Source organism: Balaenoptera physalus (genome assembly GCF_965194825.1).
Source record: "Balaenoptera physalus genome assembly, chromosome: 15".
Taxonomy (NCBI): Eukaryota; Metazoa; Chordata; class Mammalia; order Artiodactyla; family Balaenopteridae; genus Balaenoptera; species Balaenoptera physalus.
In genome coordinates this window covers 16,433,071-16,453,510 of record NC_138894.1, presented here as the reverse complement: position 1 = coordinate 16,453,510, position 20,440 = coordinate 16,433,071, and the positions used below count along the sequence as shown (strand labels likewise).

The 20,440-nt window shown below is 42.3% G+C and overlaps 1 protein-coding gene across 1 annotated transcript in view; it reads left to right on the top strand.

Moving 5' to 3' along the window:
* The window catches only part of PTCD3 (pentatricopeptide repeat domain 3), a 30,956-nt gene extending 11,028 nt beyond the window's left edge, over positions 1-19,928 (top strand). Inside the window, exons 6-24 of the mRNA XM_082426802.1 lie at positions 249-353; positions 1,921-2,044; positions 3,890-4,005; positions 4,539-4,609; positions 5,727-5,814; positions 6,198-6,258; positions 6,821-6,906; positions 7,873-8,017; positions 8,688-8,738; positions 10,850-10,939; positions 11,203-11,231; positions 12,115-12,221; positions 13,136-13,214; positions 13,311-13,401; positions 14,955-15,040; positions 15,519-15,667; positions 17,166-17,207; positions 17,636-17,794; positions 18,088-19,928. Coding sequence (XP_082282928.1) covers positions 249-353; positions 1,921-2,044; positions 3,890-4,005; positions 4,539-4,609; positions 5,727-5,814; positions 6,198-6,258; positions 6,821-6,906; positions 7,873-8,017; positions 8,688-8,738; positions 10,850-10,939; positions 11,203-11,231; positions 12,115-12,221; positions 13,136-13,214; positions 13,311-13,401; positions 14,955-15,040; positions 15,519-15,667; positions 17,166-17,207; positions 17,636-17,794; positions 18,088-18,166 — 1,758 coding nt within the window. The 3' untranslated portion in view covers positions 18,167-19,928. The remainder of the gene's footprint in view (positions 1-248; positions 354-1,920; positions 2,045-3,889; positions 4,006-4,538; positions 4,610-5,726; positions 5,815-6,197; positions 6,259-6,820; positions 6,907-7,872; positions 8,018-8,687; positions 8,739-10,849; positions 10,940-11,202; positions 11,232-12,114; positions 12,222-13,135; positions 13,215-13,310; positions 13,402-14,954; positions 15,041-15,518; positions 15,668-17,165; positions 17,208-17,635; positions 17,795-18,087) is intronic.
* The last annotated feature ends 512 nt before the right edge of the window (positions 19,929-20,440 follow it).

The window sequence follows — 20,440 nt, the reverse complement described above, 5'->3', positions numbered from 1 at the left end:
CGGTTTAAACACATTGCTTTTGTATACCTCAAGCTGTATATAAGATGTGACCTGAAATTATGTCACACTAAGTAGAGGTAGATAAATAATAATTATGTAGTTTAACTTATAATTGGGATTCTGTGTATCACTGTATTCTCTTTTTTTTTTAAGGGGGCAGAATAATTTTGCTGAGGGTGTGACTTTGATCTCTTGAGTTTAAATTACAGGTAATATCAACTTATATCTAAACCTTTTTCTTTATATAGCATTCATTTTTGTTGGCAAAGAAGTCCGGGGAGAATGCAGCAAAATTTGTTATTAATTCATATCCCAAATATTTTCAGAAAGACATAGCTGAACCTCATATACCGGTAAGGAGAAGTAATTGCAATTTTCAGATAATACTATGTAATTGTAACTTAAACTAAGTTTTCATGGCTAATATTTTAGTAGCCATTTGAATGCCTACAGTATTTGGGTGAAAAGTCTTTTAATGTTTACGGTTATCTTTGCTTACAATACTAACCTTTATTATTATTTTTTTTAAACTATATGTCTTTGCTCTTCATTTTATTTTCCCTATTTGGCTTCTGTGACACCAGACTCTTACATCTTTATCTCTGTGACTATTCCTTTTTAGTTTCCCTCAGTAGCTTTTCTATCTACTCCTTAAGCCTTGGTGTCTTTTTCTTAGGGTTCCATGCTCAGTCACTTTCTCTTTTTTCTGTCCAAAATCTTCCTGCTTCAGTGACCCTTATACTCCATTTGGCATTCTTGTATATCTGGCCTAGGTATCTCTACTTTGAACTCCAGATTGTATTTCCAACTGCCTCTGTTCTGTAGTCATGAGGAGTGTGCAGGGCCTGCTCTGTGTTAGGCATTGTGCTTAGCGTGTCATACAGTGGTGAGCGAAACACGGGCTCTGCCCTCCTGAGTTTATTAGTGGAAATAGTAACTCAGACTCATTATGTCTAAAACTGCTCCCTCTCACATCTCCCTACTTTCCAAAGCACGCACACACACACACCCCCAGACACACCGTCTTGTGCTTCTCAAGCAGCGACTCTTGGGGACAAATTAGGTAGTCAGTGTGATTGTGTCCATAAAAATATTAGAATCCTGAACTAAGACAGTGGCAGCAGTGGAATGATCATTTGTTGGCCATCCTTTCCCCGTTATGTTTCTAACAGTTACTCTTCTATGTTTAGCTCACTTCTGCTTAAAGCCGTCCGTGGATCCCCTGCCCCCATGGCGGGCAGCATTCCCATACCTCTGAGACCTCTTACATCATTTATCATTCACGCTGTATCATAATTATTTCCTTATTTGCTTTCTCTATTAGATTGTGAGCATCTTGAGGGTAGAGAATGACTTCCGTCTGTTTATCCCCAGTGTCTAGCTTAGTGCCTGGCATCAAGTAGTAGGCCTTCAATAAATATTTGGGTACATTGGTGAGGAGGTAAAATCAACATACCTTGGTAGTACTAAACGTTTAGAGTAAAAGAAGTATCAAGGATGAAAGGTTTCTGTCTTTGCAAACTGGGTGTACTGTGGCACTTTTAACCAAGATAGGGAGGAAAGTAGGAAGGATGGTTTTAGCAAGGGAAAAATAAGTTCACCTTGAAATTGGAAGTTTAGTTGGAAATTAGATTCTTCAGATATGGATTAAATATTTATGTTTGGGTGCTTTTAAATTCTCTGCCCCAAGCTAGGAGATCGCTAAGTAATCTTGTTTTGGAGACTGGAGAGGTTTTTTGAAATAAGTTATATTCCCTACAGAGGTATTCTTGTTAAAATGATAAATAGTATCTGGTGCATGAAGCATGAATCGGAGCAGTAAAGTTTTATTTTGGTGTGTTGGTGATCAAAATTTTGTCCTACTCAGTTCCCTTTCACGTTGCCCTGTTTGCAATAACTTTAGCCATCTTGTTTTCCTAGTGTTTTATGCCTGAGTACTTTGAACCTCAGATTGAAGGTATAAGTGAGGCTGCTCTGCAGGAACGAATCAAGCTCAGAAAAGTCAAAGCTTCTGTGGACATGTTTGATCAGCTCTTGCAAGCAGGTGACTAAGTTCATTTGAAGCCTCTCTGGGAACATGGGCTTGGAAGTGGGCCACAGTTACGTATGTGATCCAGATAAGTTATGAGTACAAGTTACAAGTGCTATGCTACTTCCTCTGCTCAGTGGCTATATTTGTGTTTTTTATAGTTTAATAAGTCATATTTCATGTTCTGCTTGAGCATCATTTTAAAACTGTGGGTGGGGTAGATTTGCAACTTTGTTAGTATGTTGTCCTCTTGTGCTGTATCACAGGTAGAGAAATTATACAGCCATTCTTCCTTAGCTTCTGTTTTTAACATCAGGTGTGTACATACTCTATTCACATTTCCTATATATTCTTTAAGTATGTTTGGAAGGCATAAAGCAGACAAAAAAGAAATATTTAAAAAGGAAAGAGCGCTAAGCGGCGGGATCAGAGGTTTGGATAGGTTCTGGCACCAATTAGCACTGTGGCCTTGAAAAAGTCACTTCTGTCAAATCCTGCAGCTCTCTGAATTTGATCTGGATGAACCTCCAGGGGTGTAGATCTAGGTGGCAGGGCTTGTAAGCTGTCATGAGAATGTACCTATAGTAACATGGAAGGCAACAGCATTAAGTTTTAGAATCCCGAGTGCTGTTCAGTGATTTAGGAGAGAAATCAGCCAAACATGCAAGAGATAGAAACTGGACTGAATCACTCAATACAGTCTTAAACACAACAAGAAACATTTGCAGAAAGCTGTGTTTGATTTGAGAATTTTGGTGTGTAGCCTGTTAAAGCTTCGGGTGTACAAATGAATTGCTGATGCAGGTTATCATTTAGGAAGGCTTTTCCCTCAGCTTGTTGAGTACGATAAACATCTTAGTACTAAGACTTGTCTTCCTTTGTTTTACACACTGTGTGGTGCAGGCACATGCAGACGCTCAGTAAGCATTACTAAAGATAGTGTGTCAAACCCATAACACTCGACTCATTCAGAGTAATGGAATGAGGCAACATACTGGGAGAGGAAACAAAATTTTATTATCAAGGCCCTAATAAGTGCCAAACATTTTGCTATGCATTTAATTCTACAACACCTTATGAGTTGGTGTGCTTATGGTCATTTTATAAAGGAAACTGATTACAAGTAATCTTTAGGGTTACACAGCTTTGACATGGTAAGACCCAGTCAAGTTACACTCCATCACCGGTGTCCCCTCCACTATGCCAGGCTGTCTTTTCTGGGCTTTTACGTTTCCTGATGGGCATTTGTATTATCAGTATATTTTCTTTAGAAAAACGCAGTTAGTTTTCTTTTAAAGCACTAAGTTATGTTTCATACTTCTTCCTGTTCCCTTTTCTCCCCCTTCATAAGAGTCAAGATGGGAACATAATGTTTTGAGCAATAATTTTTTAAAGGCTACTATAATTAGGCATTTATGCTGGTATTTCTAGGCAAGGATTTCAGTGAGGGCCTGGATCCAAGTGGAATAGTTCTGCTTGCATTTGTAAAAATGGAACTGGGCCCGGGGGACAACGTGGCAATCATTTGCAGAGGGCTCAGTTTGAAGGTGATAGTTAGAACCGTGAGATAATTTCTCTGGGGATATGAGTACATAAAACAAATGAGCACAGGGTCAAACGTGATCTTGTATTTTATCTTTTCTGTCACACAGCAGTGTGAGGGATTGTGTCCTGTCTGCATCACTCCAGGTGTTTAAGCTGATGTGGAGTGCACGCTCATCCATCGCGAAAGTGGTGGATGAGACTGAATATGTAGCCAGGAAGGCCACAGCTCATAGAACAAGTGAAGAATTTTAATCTAATAGGCTTTAGTTCTTTGATGTTTCAAGGTTTCTTTCCCTTTTTTTCTCCTACCCACAGGAACCACCGTATCTCTGGAAACAGCTAACCGTCTCTTGGATTTATTGTGTTACTGTGGTAACCAAGAGCCCTCAACTAATTATAATTTTCAACAACGTGAACAAGCAGAAGAGTTGGTAATGGCTTTGGCAGTGATTTTTAAAGTTTCTTTTGGTAGTAATACCTCCTCAGACTAAGGCAGGTTCTTGTGCCATGTGTTAGGGTCGAAGAGATTTGTTCTGAGGTGTGGTGTGGCATAATACGTAGCCTGGACAAAAAGTAATGTGGAGAAAGAGATGGATTTTAACAATTGTTTTGCCCTGGTTCGCTCCTTAAAAATATTTTGACCTTGCCTGCCACATGCAGCAAACCTTTGACCAGAAATGTTTGGACAGGCCCCTTTGTTGTTGTTACTTAAAGTGATAGTATGATGTGTAAGGGACGGGGGGGAAAAACCCCTGGCCCCAGCCCCCTCAAAGATTCATACGTATGTGGGCAGAGAGGAGTGAGCATACTCTATACTTTAGAAATTAATACTTCTTAATAAACACTGGGGTTCCTTTTTGCCTTCTAGGGGATCTGTATGTCCTTTGCTTTTCTGAAGTTTCCTCAGAGAATGCATTCCATTGTCATATTTTGTTTTATATCTGTTGGTGATGGTTCATTTCAGGAAGAGGCCACAGAGGGAAATAACGAGAAACCTAAGAAGAAGGCTGGTCATCAGCTTGGAGTTACTTGGAGGTACGTTACAGCATGATTAGAACTTTGTGTTATGGCTCTGTACAGTGCGTGGAATGTTCCCCATCAGCCCCTGAAGAAGGTACGATCCTGGAATATTCTAAAATGCAGTTTGTTTTCGGTGTGCAGTATAAATGGCTCAGTTGGTTTTCATATGTGTTTGGACCGTTTTTCATTAGATCTTTACCTCCAACCAGCAGCACAAGGTTGACACCTGACTTCTTTTTTTCCATCTAACTCCATGTAACCTTCATGGTATGGTTCTTTCGGTAGTTTCATCAGTAGTCCTACCTTGCAATATATACCTCTAATTCTAAAAGATTCATAATTTTTTATTATGTTAGAATACACATATGCTAGAGCATAGTTCTAAGTTCAGACTACTGGCCAGCAAATAGAAGTATTGACTTCCAAACAAAAGGCGAATGTCATTTAACATTTCGGAATTAAATTAACTGAGTAGAAGTATCTAAATAAAAGAAAGGTATTTCATATGGATATCTGGAAAAGGGAAGCTACCATTAATATCTAAAGTCTTTTTTGAAGTGATAAAATGAATAGAATCAAAAATAAAGTTTTTCAGTAGATATTAATAATTTCTCATAGTGGTTAAGAGCATTGACTTTGGAGTACCATTTTGGCCCAAATCCTGGTTCTGTCTGATTTCCAAGACATATTGGTAACAGGGAGAATCAAGGTATGGCATGATTTGTATAACATAGCACATTGTTAGGCTAGAACAGGACAAAGGATTCTAGAGACACCGCTTGTCTGTGGTTGCCTCTGGGGAATCGTATCCAATTGAAAGAGGGTGGGGAAACGTCACTATGTACCCTGCTGTGCAGTTTGCTTTTTGTTTAATACCTTGTGTATATATTACACCTTTTAAGTCCTGGTTCTGCCACTTAGCCTGTTAAAGCCTTGGACAGTTTAAGGTCTTTGAGCCTCAGTGTTTCCTGTTTTCAAAATGATGATGACCATGTCTTCCTCTCTGGGTGGCAAGAATTACTTGGAATTATGTGCATAAAATGCTTAGCATGGTGCCTGGAACATGGTAAGTTGGTGGCTATTACTGGTTTTTCCTGTTTCCTCTGGTTCACATTTACTTTCTTGTGTCTAGAGCAAAAAACAACGCTGAGAGAATCTTTGCTCTAATGCCAGAGAAAAACGCACATTCCTACTGCACAATGATCCGAGGAATGGTGAAGGTAACGTTTGTTTTATATATCTTTATCTTCCCCTAAATCAGTGCTTCTCAACCTCAGGACTCTTCACAGTTGGGCCAGATAATCTGTTGTCGTGGAGCTGTCCAGTGCCTTGAAGGACGTTGAGGAGCCGCTTCTATCCACTGCGTGCCGGTGGTCCATCCTTCCCGCCCCAGCTGTGCAACCAAAAATGTCTCCCAAGCATTACTGAACGTCTCCTGGGAAGCAGCATTGCCCCAGTAGAGAACCACTGCACGGAGGATACGTTTCTTGAGAATGAGACCATGTCTGTTTACTGCTGTGTTCCCAAACCCTAGAGCAGTTGATACGCACATATTTCTTAACAAATTTGATGATCCTTAATTTTCATACTTTCCCTTTTCCAGCACCGAGCTCCTACGCAGGCATTAAACTTGTACACTGAATTATTAAACAACAGACTTCGTGGTAAGTGCGTTTGGAGAATTCCCCTCTGTCCTTCCTTTTCTTTCCTTCTCTCAGGCATCTATAAAATCTCAGGATCTTACCTCAATCATTTGTTCATTCTTTTTTTTTTTTTTTTTAATTATTTATTTATTTATTTATGGCTGTGTTGGGTCTTTGTTTCTGTGCGAGGGCTTTCTCTAGTTGTGGCAAGCGGGGGCCACTCTTCATCGCGGTGCACGGGCCTCTCACTATCGCGGCCTCTCTTGTTGCGGAGCACAGGCTCCAGACGCGCAGGCTCAGTGGTTGTGGCTCACGGGCCCAGTTGCTCCGCGGCATGTGGGGTCTTCCCAGACCAGGGCTCGAACCCGTGTCCCCTGCATTGGCAGGCAGATTCTCAACCACTGCGCCACCAGGGAAGCCCATTTGTTCATTCTTAATCTTTTCCTGTGGTATTGGTGATTGAAGCAGGAGTCCAGAGCCGGAGAAAAGAGTAGTTTTCTAGTTTTGTAGACATGTGTGCATGACCACTTTGCCTTTAATCTTCAACCCCAAATTTTGTTAAAGTTGTTTTCTTCTTTTATAGCTGATGTACACACCTTCAATTCACTGATTGAAGCAACAGCATTGGTGGTGAATGAGAAATTTGAAGAAAAATGGAATAATATATTGGTAAGGAGGAACCCTCACTTTGTCTTCTAATGGGCCTAAAATATCCTTTGCTAGGAGTACGTGGGCTGGAGGCAGCATTCACTGAGCATCTTCATGGCAGTCACTGTGCTGGGCGCTCAGCTCATGGTGACCTGTTCACACCCTTCCAGCAACCCTGTAGTTTATGTAGGTGTATCTGACATGTGACCCAAGCATACAGCTCGAATCCAGGAAGACCTGGGTTGCTTTATTTACTTATTTCTCATAATGGTTTTTTCATTAAAATGAGACACATTTATTGAAAAAATTTATTAGCTAAGTTTTAAGAAATTGAGGGGCTTCCCTGGTGGCGCAGTGGTTAAGAATCTGCCTGCCAATGCAGGCGACACAGGTTCGAGCCCTGGTCTGGGAAGATCCCACATGCCGCAGAACAACTAAGCCCGTGCACCACAACTACTGAGCCTGTGCTCTGGAACCCTCAAGCCACAACTACTGAGTCCACGTGCCTAGAGCCTGTGCTCCGCAACAAGAGAAGCCACTGCAATGAGAAACCTGCACACTGCAACGAAGAGTAGCCCCCGCTTTCCAAAACTAAAGAAAGCCCACAGCAGCAACAAAAAGATTGAAATCACTGGATTGAAGTGACAGGAATAGAAACCGTGTTATTACCATACTGCGCATGTAAAAAAGGAAAAAATGCAATCCATTCTAGTCTGCTCTCTTGCTTCAGTCTCAGACTCACTAGGCTGCTAAAGACAGTTGGACACCTTGATCACGTGGGGTCAGGGTAACTGATGGAGGGGCTTCTCTAAGGGGCAGAGTTACTGGTCCTGCTAGTTACTAGATAATTCTGAAATTGGGGATGTATTTATTAATCTACTTTAAACATAGGCACAGAGCCCAAGTCTTTTTTAGTATGTTACGTTAGTTTATTGGATAAATTACCTACCAGGCATAAAAAAGACTTCCTGCTTTTGATTCACCTAGGACCTGCTGAAACAAATGGTTGCACAGAACGTGAAACCCAATCTACAGACTTTTAATACTATTCTGAAATGTCTCCGACGATTTCATGCATTTGGAAAATTGCCAGCCTTACAGACTTTACGGGAAATGAAAGCCATTGGAATAGGTGAGGATGTGTCCTAGTGTCCCTCACTGAAGACAGTGCTGACCAGAGGTTTCAGGTCCAGACAAGCAAAAAAGAGACTGTAAACTCTTTTGCTGTTTACGTAGTGTGTTTGGAATTTCCTTTCCACCATTCGGTACATTTTAATTATGTGTATTTACTATGATGGGAGCTCCTTTATCATCTTTGTGTTGTTTATAGGAAGTTACATTCTTTTAGTATCTTAGGTACTTTTTTACGGATTTCTTGATTCTAGGGAGAATTGTTCTACAGTTGGCTGGTTTTAAACTCGTGACATTTTCTAGCATAATTAAGTATTTGAACCCAATTGTGTGCTAGTGTATTGTATATTTTTCAGTAATTACTTTATTGAAGGATGTTTTGGGAATTAATTCATTTCAGTATGCTTTAGTGTTCTTAAATTAAAATCATTGTGCAGTGGCTGTAATAGGTGTCTGGACTTTCTAAGAGGAATTCAATCTCTGACATCTTTCCACCTTTACATTAATCATATGAGCTAGCAAATGTCTTTGTTCAGAGGAACAGAAATGTATCTTTTACTTAAATACCAACATTAGTATGTTTTTAGTTCAGTGTGCCTCAGTAGGCTGTATTTTGTATAGCTGTGTATGACTTATTTTATTTTTTTCCTCTATGTACCTGGTTACATAAGAACCCTCGCTTGCAACGTATCACTATATTATTCAGCTGTTTTATCAACATGGTATGTATGTCATTATGCTACTAATTTATGTAGAAATTAGGCTAACTTCACTGCTTATGAATTAAGACTAGACAGTTCACAAAATAACCTTGTCTACAGCCTGAGCAAAACGTTATTCTTGAGGGGAGTAACTTCTTGTTTGTGATGTAAAACTTGAGCTGGAGGGGAGGGAGGTCATTAAATATACTAACAAGGATGGTGGGGCTTCCCTGGTGGCACAGTGGTTAAGAATCCGCCTGCCAATGCAGGGGACACGGGTTTAAGCCCTGGTCCGGGAAGGTCCCACATGCCGTGGAGCAACTAAGCCCGTGCACTGCAACTACTGAGCCTGCACTCTAGAGCCCACGAGCCACAACTACTGAACCCATGCACCTAGAGCCCGAGCTCCGCAACAAGAGAAGCCACCGCAATGAGAAGCCCGCGCACCACAATGAAGAGTAACACCTGCTCGCCGCAACTAGAGAAAGCCGCGCGCAGCAACAAAGATCCAATGCAGCCAGAATTAATTAATTAATTAATTAATTAATTTTTTTAAAAAAAGGATGGTGTACAGTTTTGGTCAGGAGAAACTGTAGTTCCTTTTGCTCTCCAGAGCTGTGCTGTCCAATACAGTAGCCACTTAGCCACACGTGGCTATTTAATTAAAATTAAATAAAATTAAAAATTCCTTCATTGTATTAGCGCTCAGTGGCCACTTGTAGCTGCTGGCTACGTGTTCAGCGATGCAGGTACAGAACGTTTCCGTCCCTGTAGGAAGCTGTTGGACAGTGCTGCTCCACAGTGACCTTATTTTGAAACCTCATGGGAGAACCTTGAGGCTCTGTTTGTCACCTAGTTTTAGGTCAGCTGTGCTCTATTGAATGGACTTTGGAGCAGGGCACACCTGAGTTGAAATTTCACCTCCACCATTTACCACCTGTGTCAGAGGGAACTGGATACCTTACTTGAGTGATGCCATCACGGTGTAATGATGAAATGAATTATGCACAATGTCCTGTCCTGTGCTTGGAAGGCAGGTAGTAGGCGCTCACAGTCTGTTGGTTCTTAACCGTTTGCCCCAATCTGAGGAAGGACCTCTGGGTTCAGAAATGACAATTCTAGTCCTTCTCTCCTGTGGTAGACTTTACGTGTGAAAACAACAGAAAACCTTGATTATCTATTTTGGAGGGCTAGTTTTACAAAATTCACATTCTCACCTATCGGGAAGTAAGGGCAGTTAACTGACTTTATCTTGAAAACAGGTAAACAGTTTCCATGGTAATTCTGTCTTCCAAAATTTTACTCAACTTTGGTGTCATTTTGCTGAAACTATTATTTCTGACCCCAAAGCCTATTCCATTTCTCCTCAGCATCACATATCACTTTGGTTCGGTTGCTAACTAAAGTCATTGGTACTTGTGCTTCCTAAGTAACACCCGGGGCCATGGGGGGAGGAGTGTCGGTGTGTCTGAGGGATATAAATTGGCTGCCTGTAATAATAATTTCTAGGAATTTACCCAAAGGAGAAAGCCTAAAATAATGAAGAAATGATACATATAAAATAGGTTATTATAAAACTAATAGAATAATTAGGATCGCTCACAAATGAAAACATGCTTGAACTTCAAAAGTACATCTGGGCTGTCATGTAAAGTATATTACCGCTTGCATATGGATAAGGTGGGGAAGGGATGTGGATTAATAATGTGAAATGTTTAACTGGAATTGTCATAGGTGCGTTTTAATTCTACAGTTTTTCTTTTTCTTGGCTCTCATCCTGGTTATATTTAAAAGGAGCGCAAATGTTTATTAGCAAAAACATGTTTGTGTTCTAAGTATGCAGGCTTAGTGCGGGTCTGTCTGTCTCCCGTTTCAATGCAAGTCGACCTTGTGAGGAGCCTAAGAAGGAAGGGTAGAGCCTCTGCTGGGAGCCCCTGTGACTGCCCCGGCTCTTGGGGAGAGCTGCTCTCTGTGCAGAGGGTGCGCTCGTTCCTCTAGCAGGGATGTGCCCGGCCAGCTCCGTGCCTTGGGTGGAGGAAGGAGAAATGCGGCCTTAGGACTAGTTCTGCACACCCGGTGGTTGTACAGGAAGTGGACTCATGAGGAAACCCAGTTGCCTTCTTGTTCTGCAGAAAGCCCTTCAAAAGGATCGTCCCTCATCATCTATGACATCATGAACGAATTAATGGGAAAGAAATTTTCTCCAAAGGACCCGGATGACGGTATGTACAGAAGTTGCTTGTATAAGACAGAGAGCCCCATTTTCCTGACTGCTAGGTCTTAGAGCCTTGTGATGAGGACAGGGTTTAATTTAGCTTAGTAATTTTTGGAAGCTGTATGCTTCCTCTGCTTCCTCTCCTGAGTTTTTATGCCGTTAGGTTTGTCTTACATGTTACCAGTTTTGTTGCCAGGATTTTTATTAATGTTACTGACTTGAAAATGTTTATCCATAGTAACCAAGGCTCTTGTGAACTTTGATTTTCAGATATGTTTTTTCAGTCAGCCATGAGGGTTGTAAGTACAATTTCTCGCTTAACTTTTGTTTTCCTTTTTTCTTTTATCCATCTCCTAAATTCATCATTGGGGGGGGGGGTGGGGGGATTCTCCCCGATTCTTTCACTTCCTGACTCTTACTTATATTCACGTCTTTAGTTCTAATTTTTTATTCCTCTAAAATCTCTACAAAATCACAACATTCCTGCCCTGTGTTTATTGTATACATTATCTTTTTTCATACCTTTCTTCAGAAAGTAAGGTTTGAAAGTAAGGTTTCAGAGTATTTCATATTTGCCTATTGGTAACTTTTTAAATTGATGGTTTTTAAGTTTGGTTTTTCATCTTATCATGCTAATCATAGGAAAAATTTTCAAGCAGTTTCAGAATGAATTAGCATATCCTATTCCCTAAGGATAATTGCTTTACATTTTAGTGTGTGTCCTTCCAGGTTTTCTCTGTTTGTTATTCAAACATGCATGTCCAGACTCATTTCCATGTTATCTTGTTTGTTGACAGCAGTACAGTTATTTCACAGGAGGGAAGGACTTGTGTGGGTGGGTTTTGGAGTTATTTCATGGGTTTTTTGCCAGGGTAGTGATGCTGGAGTGAGCACTCCAGCTGTCTTGTGCATGGCAACCAGGTGTTTTCATAGAGTTACTAAATATAGGTATAATTACTAGATTAAGGTTATTTTGTTTTAAATTTCACAGAACTTGGTGATTTGTTTTGATTCCTCCCTCCCCCCCCATTTTCTTGTAATTCATTTGCTGTCAACCAATAATAATGTTAAATCAGCATAGATGTTTCTGCAGGTAACTGTACTTTTTTTCTTTATATAATGAGCCACCCTGGCTGAGAAGGATCGCAGAGTGATGCTTATTTACTACTTGTAAATTTTCAGTGCTCATCTCTCAGAGATCTAGAACTTGCTTACCAGGTCCATGACCTTTTAAACACTGGAGACAACCGGAAATTCATTGGACCCGATCATCGGCGTAATTTCTATTAGTAAGTGTATTGGAAACGTATCCTTCTGCATTAACGGAGCACCTGTATGCAACCAGTAGTCAGTTCTGCAAGTGGGAGGCTGTTGGCGGCCTGATTTTAGGCAGCTTGACCCTGACTTAACAATGTAAGTTAATTGAACACTTGAAAGAGTCAAGCAGTGGTAAAACTGATTTGTCAGACTGAGATGTCTGCTGTGTATCTTTTAAGCTGTTTTTATTTGTGACACTTTGGGGTTTTTTGTTGTTGTTTTTGTTTTTTGTTTTTTTCACCGCACAGCGTGCAGGATGTTAGTTCCATGACCAGGGATCTATCCCGCAACCCCTGCAGTGGAAGCGTGGAGTCTTAACCACCAGACTGCCCGGGACGTCCCTGTAACACTTTAAATCCATATATCTTTTCCCTGTAAACCCTCCTATTTTATGTTTTTGAATTCATGGGAGGGTGGGTCCCTAAAGATTTCATCGCAGCCTCATTTGTTTTTGAAGATGAACATGTTGGAGCCCAAAGAGACTCCTTAAATGGGTTTGCTTTTAAGCAGAGAAAAACAAGAACTTAAGGAGGCAGCCTGTTTATAGGTGTGTGATGGTTCTCTTCTATGTGGTCCAAATCCTCGCTTTACGTTGAACGCTTTTAAAATGAATAGGATATCCACTCTCTCTTCACCATGAGCTGAGAGTATAACCAGGAGGTGGCATCAGTGACCGGTTGAGGATTAGAAGGTGTTAACTGGGAAGTCCAGAAAGCACAGTTGGCAGCACCTCCTGGGTCAAGCATTGGCCTGTGTAACTTGAAATTGTGTGTAACTTATTGTCTTTAAATTCTGTGTGATGTCATTATATGACTGTGCTGTAATTTAATCATTCCCCTATTAAGCACGGATTTTAAACTAAACATGCTTTCTTTCTCCATTACAGTTCCAAGTTCTTTGGTTTGCTTTGTCTAATGGAACAAATTGATGTCACCTTGAAGTGGTATAAGGACCTGATACCTTCAGTAAGATGATTCATTACTTACCATTATCACTGTAGATGTTTGTGGGTGTCTTTGCTGAGTAATACTTGAAAATGTATTTTTATTCTTCTGAATCAGGTATTCTTTCCACATTCCCAAACACTGATAGATCTTCTCCAAGCATTAGATGTGGCCAATCGGCTAGAATTGATTCCTCAGATCTGGAAAGGTCAGTTTCAGCTTATGTGTCCTGACACATCTCATTTTATTGTCTTATGTTTTGATTAACAAGCATGTTAACATTGTTAGGGCAGAAAACTTCCTTTTTTTTTTTTTTTTTTATTACTACTCTTTATTTTTTGGCTTTGTTTGGGTCTTCCTTGCTGTGCGCAGGCTTTCTCTAGTTGCGGCGAGCAAGGCTGCTCTTCTTTGCGGTGCACGGTCTTCTCATTGCAGTGGCTTCTCTTGTTGCGGAGCATGGGCTCTAGGCGCGAGGGCTTCAGTAGTTGTGGCACGTGGGCTCTAGAGCGCAGGCTCAGTAGTTGTGGCTCAGGGGCTTAGTTGCTCCGCGGCATTTGAGATCTTCCTGGACCAGGGCTCAAACCCGTGTCCCCTGCATTGGCAGGCGGATTCTCAACCACTGCGCCACCAGGGAAGTCCCAAAAACTTCCATTTTTGACTAAATTGAATGCAATAGTTGAGGTCTACTTCAGGGTCATTTGCTCATGTTACATATTGGATTGCATGAGTGACAGTATAGTGGAAAAGACCTAAATTAGTTCCTTTCTGACAAGAAAAGGCTGGGTTTTGTGCACTTGTGTGACATTAGTGTTAATTACCTGGGACACCCAAAATATCAACCCCCAAAGCCTGTGCCGTTCGTTCCTCTATACCATGTTGCATCACTGTGCTTCAGTAGCTAACCAGGGGCTTCCCTGGTGGCGCAGTGGTTAAGAATCCGCCTGCCAGTGCAGGGGACATGGGTTCAATCCCTGGTCCGGGAAGATCCCACATGCCGCAGAGCAAGTAAGCCAGTGCGCCACAACTGTTGAGCCTGCGCTCTAGAGCCCGCATGCCACAACTGCTGAAGCCCGAGTACCTAGAGCCCATGCTCCGTGATAAGAGAAGCCACTGCAATGAGAAGCCCACACACCGCAAGGAAGAGTAGCCCCCGCTCGCCGCAGCTAGAGGAAGCCCACGCACAGCAACGAAGATCCAATGCAGCCAAAAATTTAAAAATAAATTAAAAAAAAAAAAAAAAAAGCTAACCAATCAGTGATACTCAGGTTTCTAGGAAACAGCCATGACTGTGGGTTTGTGTGTGTGGTTATGTGTGTAAATTGGCTGCAGAAGATGCTGTATCTCATCCACTAGGTGACTGATCATAAAATCAGTTTCTGTCTGCCTCAGTTCCCTTGAGACAGACTACAGCCCTGCCCTCCTACCTTACAAGGCTGCTCTAATGATCGTGTACAAGGACTATTGACGATTCCCACGTGCTGTAAAACCACGTAGAGCTGGTGGCTGCTGGAGAGCGGTGCACGTGCCGTGTTAACGCTTGCCTGGGAGCACGTTACTGGTGCTGGCTTTCACTGCTCATTTGTCCTTTCCTACCATGAATCATCCTGCTAGTTTTCTGGAATCCTGGAATACATGTCAGCAATGTATTTTCACCCCCCCAAAAAAATGTGGGTGGCTGCTGACAGTGGACAGAGGTCAGCCAAAGAGTCTTGGTTTTACATGCCAGTGATCACTTCTCACTCTGTTCTTTTTTGTTTCAAGATAGTAAAGAATACGGTCATACTTTTCGCCGTGACCTTAAAGAAGAGATTCTGATGCTCATGGCAAGGGATCGGCACCCACCAGAGGTAAGCTTGTGTTGACACTCAGGTTTTGCTGTCGTTGTTAGATGTATACTACCCAGTGTATCCTCTAATACTGACGGCCCGGTGAGGGTCATTTCCATGGTTTTGCCTATCACTGTGGAGAACTCTGCCATCTAAAGTCACTCTTATTCCTCTAGTCCAAAGCAAGCCGCATGAAAATGGATCCTATCAATCCTGACAATTAATAGCAGCTTGCCTTCTTCCTTTTTTTAAAATTTCTCTCTAAAAAGAAAACCCATAGTTGGATTTGAAATATGTGGCTGATCCCGTTATTACCCCAGGGCAGAGTGCTTTGCTTTTTTTTTTTTTTTTAAATACTGTATTACTGTGTGCTGTACATGTGATGTGTTCCCACGGTAAAATGCATTGCTTAAAAATTTTAATGGTCCTATGGAGTCTCCTGAACTTAAATTCTCATAAAACCAGTTGGGCATTTCTGCTGACTCTCAGAGCATCTCAGCTGCAGGTGGCGTTTGCTGACTGTGCTGCAGATATCAAATCGACTTATGAAAGCCAGGATGCCAGACAGACGGCTCCCAGTTGGCTGGCCAGCTCTCTGAACTACATAGCCGTCCTCTTCTTAAGGGCCGGGAGAACCCAGGAAGCCTGGTGAGTACAGTACATGCCACACGTGTCACTGGAAGCATCTGTGCTTGGATCTCAGAGAACTTTTACCCTGGTCATTAAGAGTTTCTCTAATTTGGCTGTATACTGTGTAGTTTATCAGGAGACAAACGAGTTTTCTACGTACTGAGTTTTCTATAGGAATTTCCAAATACCAACTAAAAAAGCAAACTTGGGGAAGAGGAACCAGTATACATGATGTGTTTAAGAGAAGATGTGGTTCAGTGGGCTCATTCTCTTTCCATTTTCGTTCTCTGTATTCGTGGGCAAGTCACTTCTCCGTTCGCTTAAGTAGAACAAAGTGATCAGAGAATCTTAATTTTGAAAATGTTTTGGTCATTTGGTTTATTCAAGTCATCTCCTGGATGCTTCTCCGCCCCACCCCCCAGCTTAAAATGTGGGCTGTGTACTGGGACTTCCGGAAACTGGCATTTTACCAGTGTTTACTAAACCTGGCCTTGACTAGAACCCGTCTTTGGTTTGTGCCACTGTATTCTAGTTCTGTGTGTTCTTCAGCACTTTACTCACATACTAATTTCTGGTGTTTAACTGTGAATAGAGACTTTATGCATAGTGGTTTTTCCAAAAGCGGAGAAGTCAGTGGAAGAGTCCTTGCTAGGGTCGGTCACAGTTGGGTGGTTCCGATGTGTATTGTTTTGGATATAACCGTGTGTTGGTGTTAAGAGCCAGTGCCTGGCTGTTCACTAGCGAGGACCTTAATTTGAACCTGATGGTCAGTCCACGGTGTGGGTGTCTGCTCTCTCCAGGAAGGGCTGGTAAAGGCTTTGCTGCCTCCTCTGATCGTAGCTGGTGGTGAATCACACAACCGGCTACACAGCTGCTGACTAACATTTGATGCTTGGACTTGTTGACGAGGGCAGGGTGACACACGCTTGTTATGAACCAGGCTGTGATGATTGGCGCAGGGGTACGGACCTCAGCTGATCATGGGAGCTGAGTGTACGTGTTTCTCCTTTGTCCTGCGTGTGGCAGGATGACGGCAAGCACTTACATGAGACTGATGCCTGAATCTGAGCCTGCTCTTCATAACGTCATCATAGGACACACTGAACTCACGCTGGATTGTAAGAGAAAAGAGATCAAATTGTATTTGCGTCCCTCTCTTCCCACTGCCCACATAATATCATACATTCCCTCCCTGGGGGGACTGAAGTGATCCTCTGGAGGAGGATGTACCCCAGCAATTCTCAACACTGGCAACAAAGCAGATTTGCCTTTGAAATTTGTAACGTAATGTGCATATATAAAGTTTGGGAAGAGGGGGTTGAGGCACCTGGGGTGATTCTGATGGGAAGACAGGGCTGGGAGCTGGTGGAGCTCACAGATGTGTGTCTTCAGGAGCTTCCTCTCTGGTTGTTAGGAAGGACACTTGGTCTCTGAGTCCAGGAGAAAAGCTATGGTCATTCGATTGCCTTCTGTTCTGTTAGTATTCATAATCTTTTTCCTATCTCATCTTGAACAGGAAAATGCTGGGGCTTTTCAGGAAACATAATAAGATCCCTAGGTAAGTTCAAGTTAACAGGGCTGCCTGGGTACATCCTGGATTAGCCACATGCGTTTAACTCTTATTGGGGGAAGGGGGTTGGAATTTCCTCACATACCTCAGCCATGGCAATTGGGCACTTTTCTGTTAGGCAAGTAGGTGATCGGTCACTCCTACCATCTAAGGCATCCTGAGGCAAGCACTGTTTTTTTTTAATCTGTGCTCAGTGATCACAGCACGCTGGGGATACAGTGGCTAGATCCTCAGTGAAGGCATAATGAACCAATCAGTGTTCATTATCTATTTGGCCCTTTAAAGTTAGACTTCATGTAACTGTCTGCAAAGCTACTGTTGAGGATTTTATGACTGATCTTTATAAGATACTAGATTTTGTATGTAAATCTTTGAGGGGTTTAGTTGGGAAATGTTGACATTTTTGCCTTTTACAGGAATGAGTTGCTGAATGAGTTTATGGGCAGTGCAAAAGCATCCGGCAGCCCTGCCCAGGCCATTGAGATAGTGAAGCTGGCAGGTGCCTTCAGCTTACCTATTTGTGAGAGCCTCACCCAGAGATTAATGGCTGACTTCACCCTCAGCCAGGAGCAGAAGTAAGTGGGTCCTGTACCATCACCATCAAGGAAAGTTATGAAAATGGAGCAGACCATTTGTCTGTCTGCCCATTCAGATGTTTGTAGCTTTCTACCCCCTGAATTGCCTTTCCTTGGAGAAAGCCAGGATGTATTGGTTTCATGATATTTTTCGTTTGTCATAAAAGTCAGGGAGGCCTATAGGTTTATTTGCTGGTTGGAACCTTTTCCTTTGTTGCTATAGTGCAGCTGCAGAGTTCCCCAGCCCCAAGCCTGAGTTGCAGTGTAACCCTCCCAATTTATTTTTCTTACAGGGAAGCCCTGGGAGACCTAACTGCATTGACCAGTGACAGCAGCAGTGACAGTGACAGTGACGTCGGCGAAGGCAAATAAAAGTGGTCGAATCAGGAGCTCCTGTGGCCTAGCATGGCTGTTGTGATTACACTTGAGAACTGAGATGTTAGTATTTAATTGTAATGTGAAGAAAACGAGAATACAGATTTGGTGAATCTTGATAACAACGCTTACTTATTTACGTTTAATTCCTGAACTAAACCATCCATGCCAGGGTTACCATGTGAACAGAAGGGGCACTACCATTTTCATTTCTTTGGACACACGTTGTGATGTTCTTAAGCTCCGCACAACTGCAGTGTTTGTCAGCTGATGTCACTGTGGTTTGCCCCTCCCCCATTGGGGACTGTAGCCTTTGTTGGCTGATGCTATGACCTGACACTTCCTCCAACTCAGAAAGCGTCTAAAGGAAGTTTTTGTACAATTACATCACAGTTGGTGCTGGGTCAGTAGTAGCCAAGTTCAGGGATATTTATATGTGGGAAATTATTCATCTTAGAACTGATTAAACAACGTCAGGAGTTTAGGCTGCACAGCTGGGAAGATGAAGACTGTAAATACTGTAACCAAGGTACATATGTATGCATTTCCATTATTTTTATAAAATAGCCCATAGTCTCCCAGTAGGCTTGGGGCTTGCACAGGAGTGTTTCATCTCTCCCTTTCTCTCTGTGTGAGTGCTGGCACCTTCTTCAGTTGTGCTGTAAAGTGGTCTAAATGTATGTGGTGACAAGAGGATTGAAGCGTCTTCTTGACATGATTGTGTATTGCTGATAACCGAGTAGGTCAAGAACCTCTACTCCAGCCTCTCTTACGACTTGCAAGTGGTATGGGAAGCAAACAGGAACTAGTGAGGCTTGCAGGAGCTTCACAGGGGTTTCTAGCGCAGGCTGCTTAGCTCATAATCTGATTGCCAGATTTACCCAGGCATCCCAGGAGTTCTCAGATGAGCAGCTTCATCCTTACCCTGCCGGTGTTGCCATTTATGGGCTGCTGTATTGTACATGTGTCTGTGACATGTGCCTGTCCCCATCTCCATTTGCTATCCTCTGGCCAGGACCCAGTCATACATCCTCAGAAACCTAAGTAAGTATTGACTCATGTTTTCTCCTCGATCACCAGAATTTAAGATATCTAAGTGAGACACAAAGAAAGAGGGCAGGGGAAATGACAGCAACTAGCTACTTAAGTATTCATGTGCATCGCCCCAGTAGCCCCTTGACATAGCAAATGAGCAAAAGGGATAGGTAGGGCAGATTAGCCTCTGATCTTGCCTTAAAACTTGCAAAGAGAGCTTGGCTACCTGGAAGCGTCTGTAAACTCGGCCCCTCCCTTTCCCTCGGGTTCATCAGCACCTGGAAGTGGCTGCTTCTTCTGGGCTGAGTATCCATTCAGTGCAATCCTTAGACGCAGAACACTTCCATTGCCGGGGAATCCTGCCAGAGAACAGTCCTCAGCATCGTGCTTTGCAGCTATGGCGCTGATGGGGAAAAGGTCCATCTGGGCTGACGGCACATGAATTTGTAGTGGACTTTCCAAGTGGGTGATGATGTGGCCATGTGGTCTTAACTCTGTGCTACAGATATTCCAGATTCCGATTCTGGGCAAAATAACTGCTTCCAGCTTTTCAGAAAAAAATTAAGGAAGGCCTGTAGGACTGGTCTCCATTCTCTCTTTAGCCTCTAATAGTATAAGGTGTTCTGTTTTTCTATGCCGAAGTTAATAACCTATCAATTTTGGTTTTGGTCCAGTAGAACATTTGAGTACTCTTAATAAAATGGATTGTCTTACGTCTTTCAAACTGCAGGGTTTGAAATCAATTTTTGCAGATGATGACTAGAATATTTTAATGAAATGGATTAGAAAATTAAGTACATTGCATACGTTAAAGTTTCGTGACATTTTTATAGCACCACAGATGTATGCATAATGATAAACACGTATAAGTGTACCTGATGGTGATGTAAATTATTTTACTGCTGGTAAAAGGACGTGCTGTGAGACAGCAGTCACCAGGAGTGTGGATGGGCAGGGCAAGGTTTACAGAATCACTTAGATTAGATCTCAGTGGTAGAGTGGCAACTTACCCGAGAAATGGGCATATTTTATTCGGTTGATTAAGGCAGTGTGCTAGGACATGGAGTGAGCAAATGTAAGGTACACAAAGGGGGGGTGAAGGAGTCTCCAGCCTGGCCCAGGAAGGAGCCTAACCTGTAGAAGAATGTTGTCTAGGGCCTTTCCTGGACAAAGAAACCATCATCCATATGATCACCTTCAACGTCAAGATATTGTCCTTGGGCTTCCCTGGTGGCG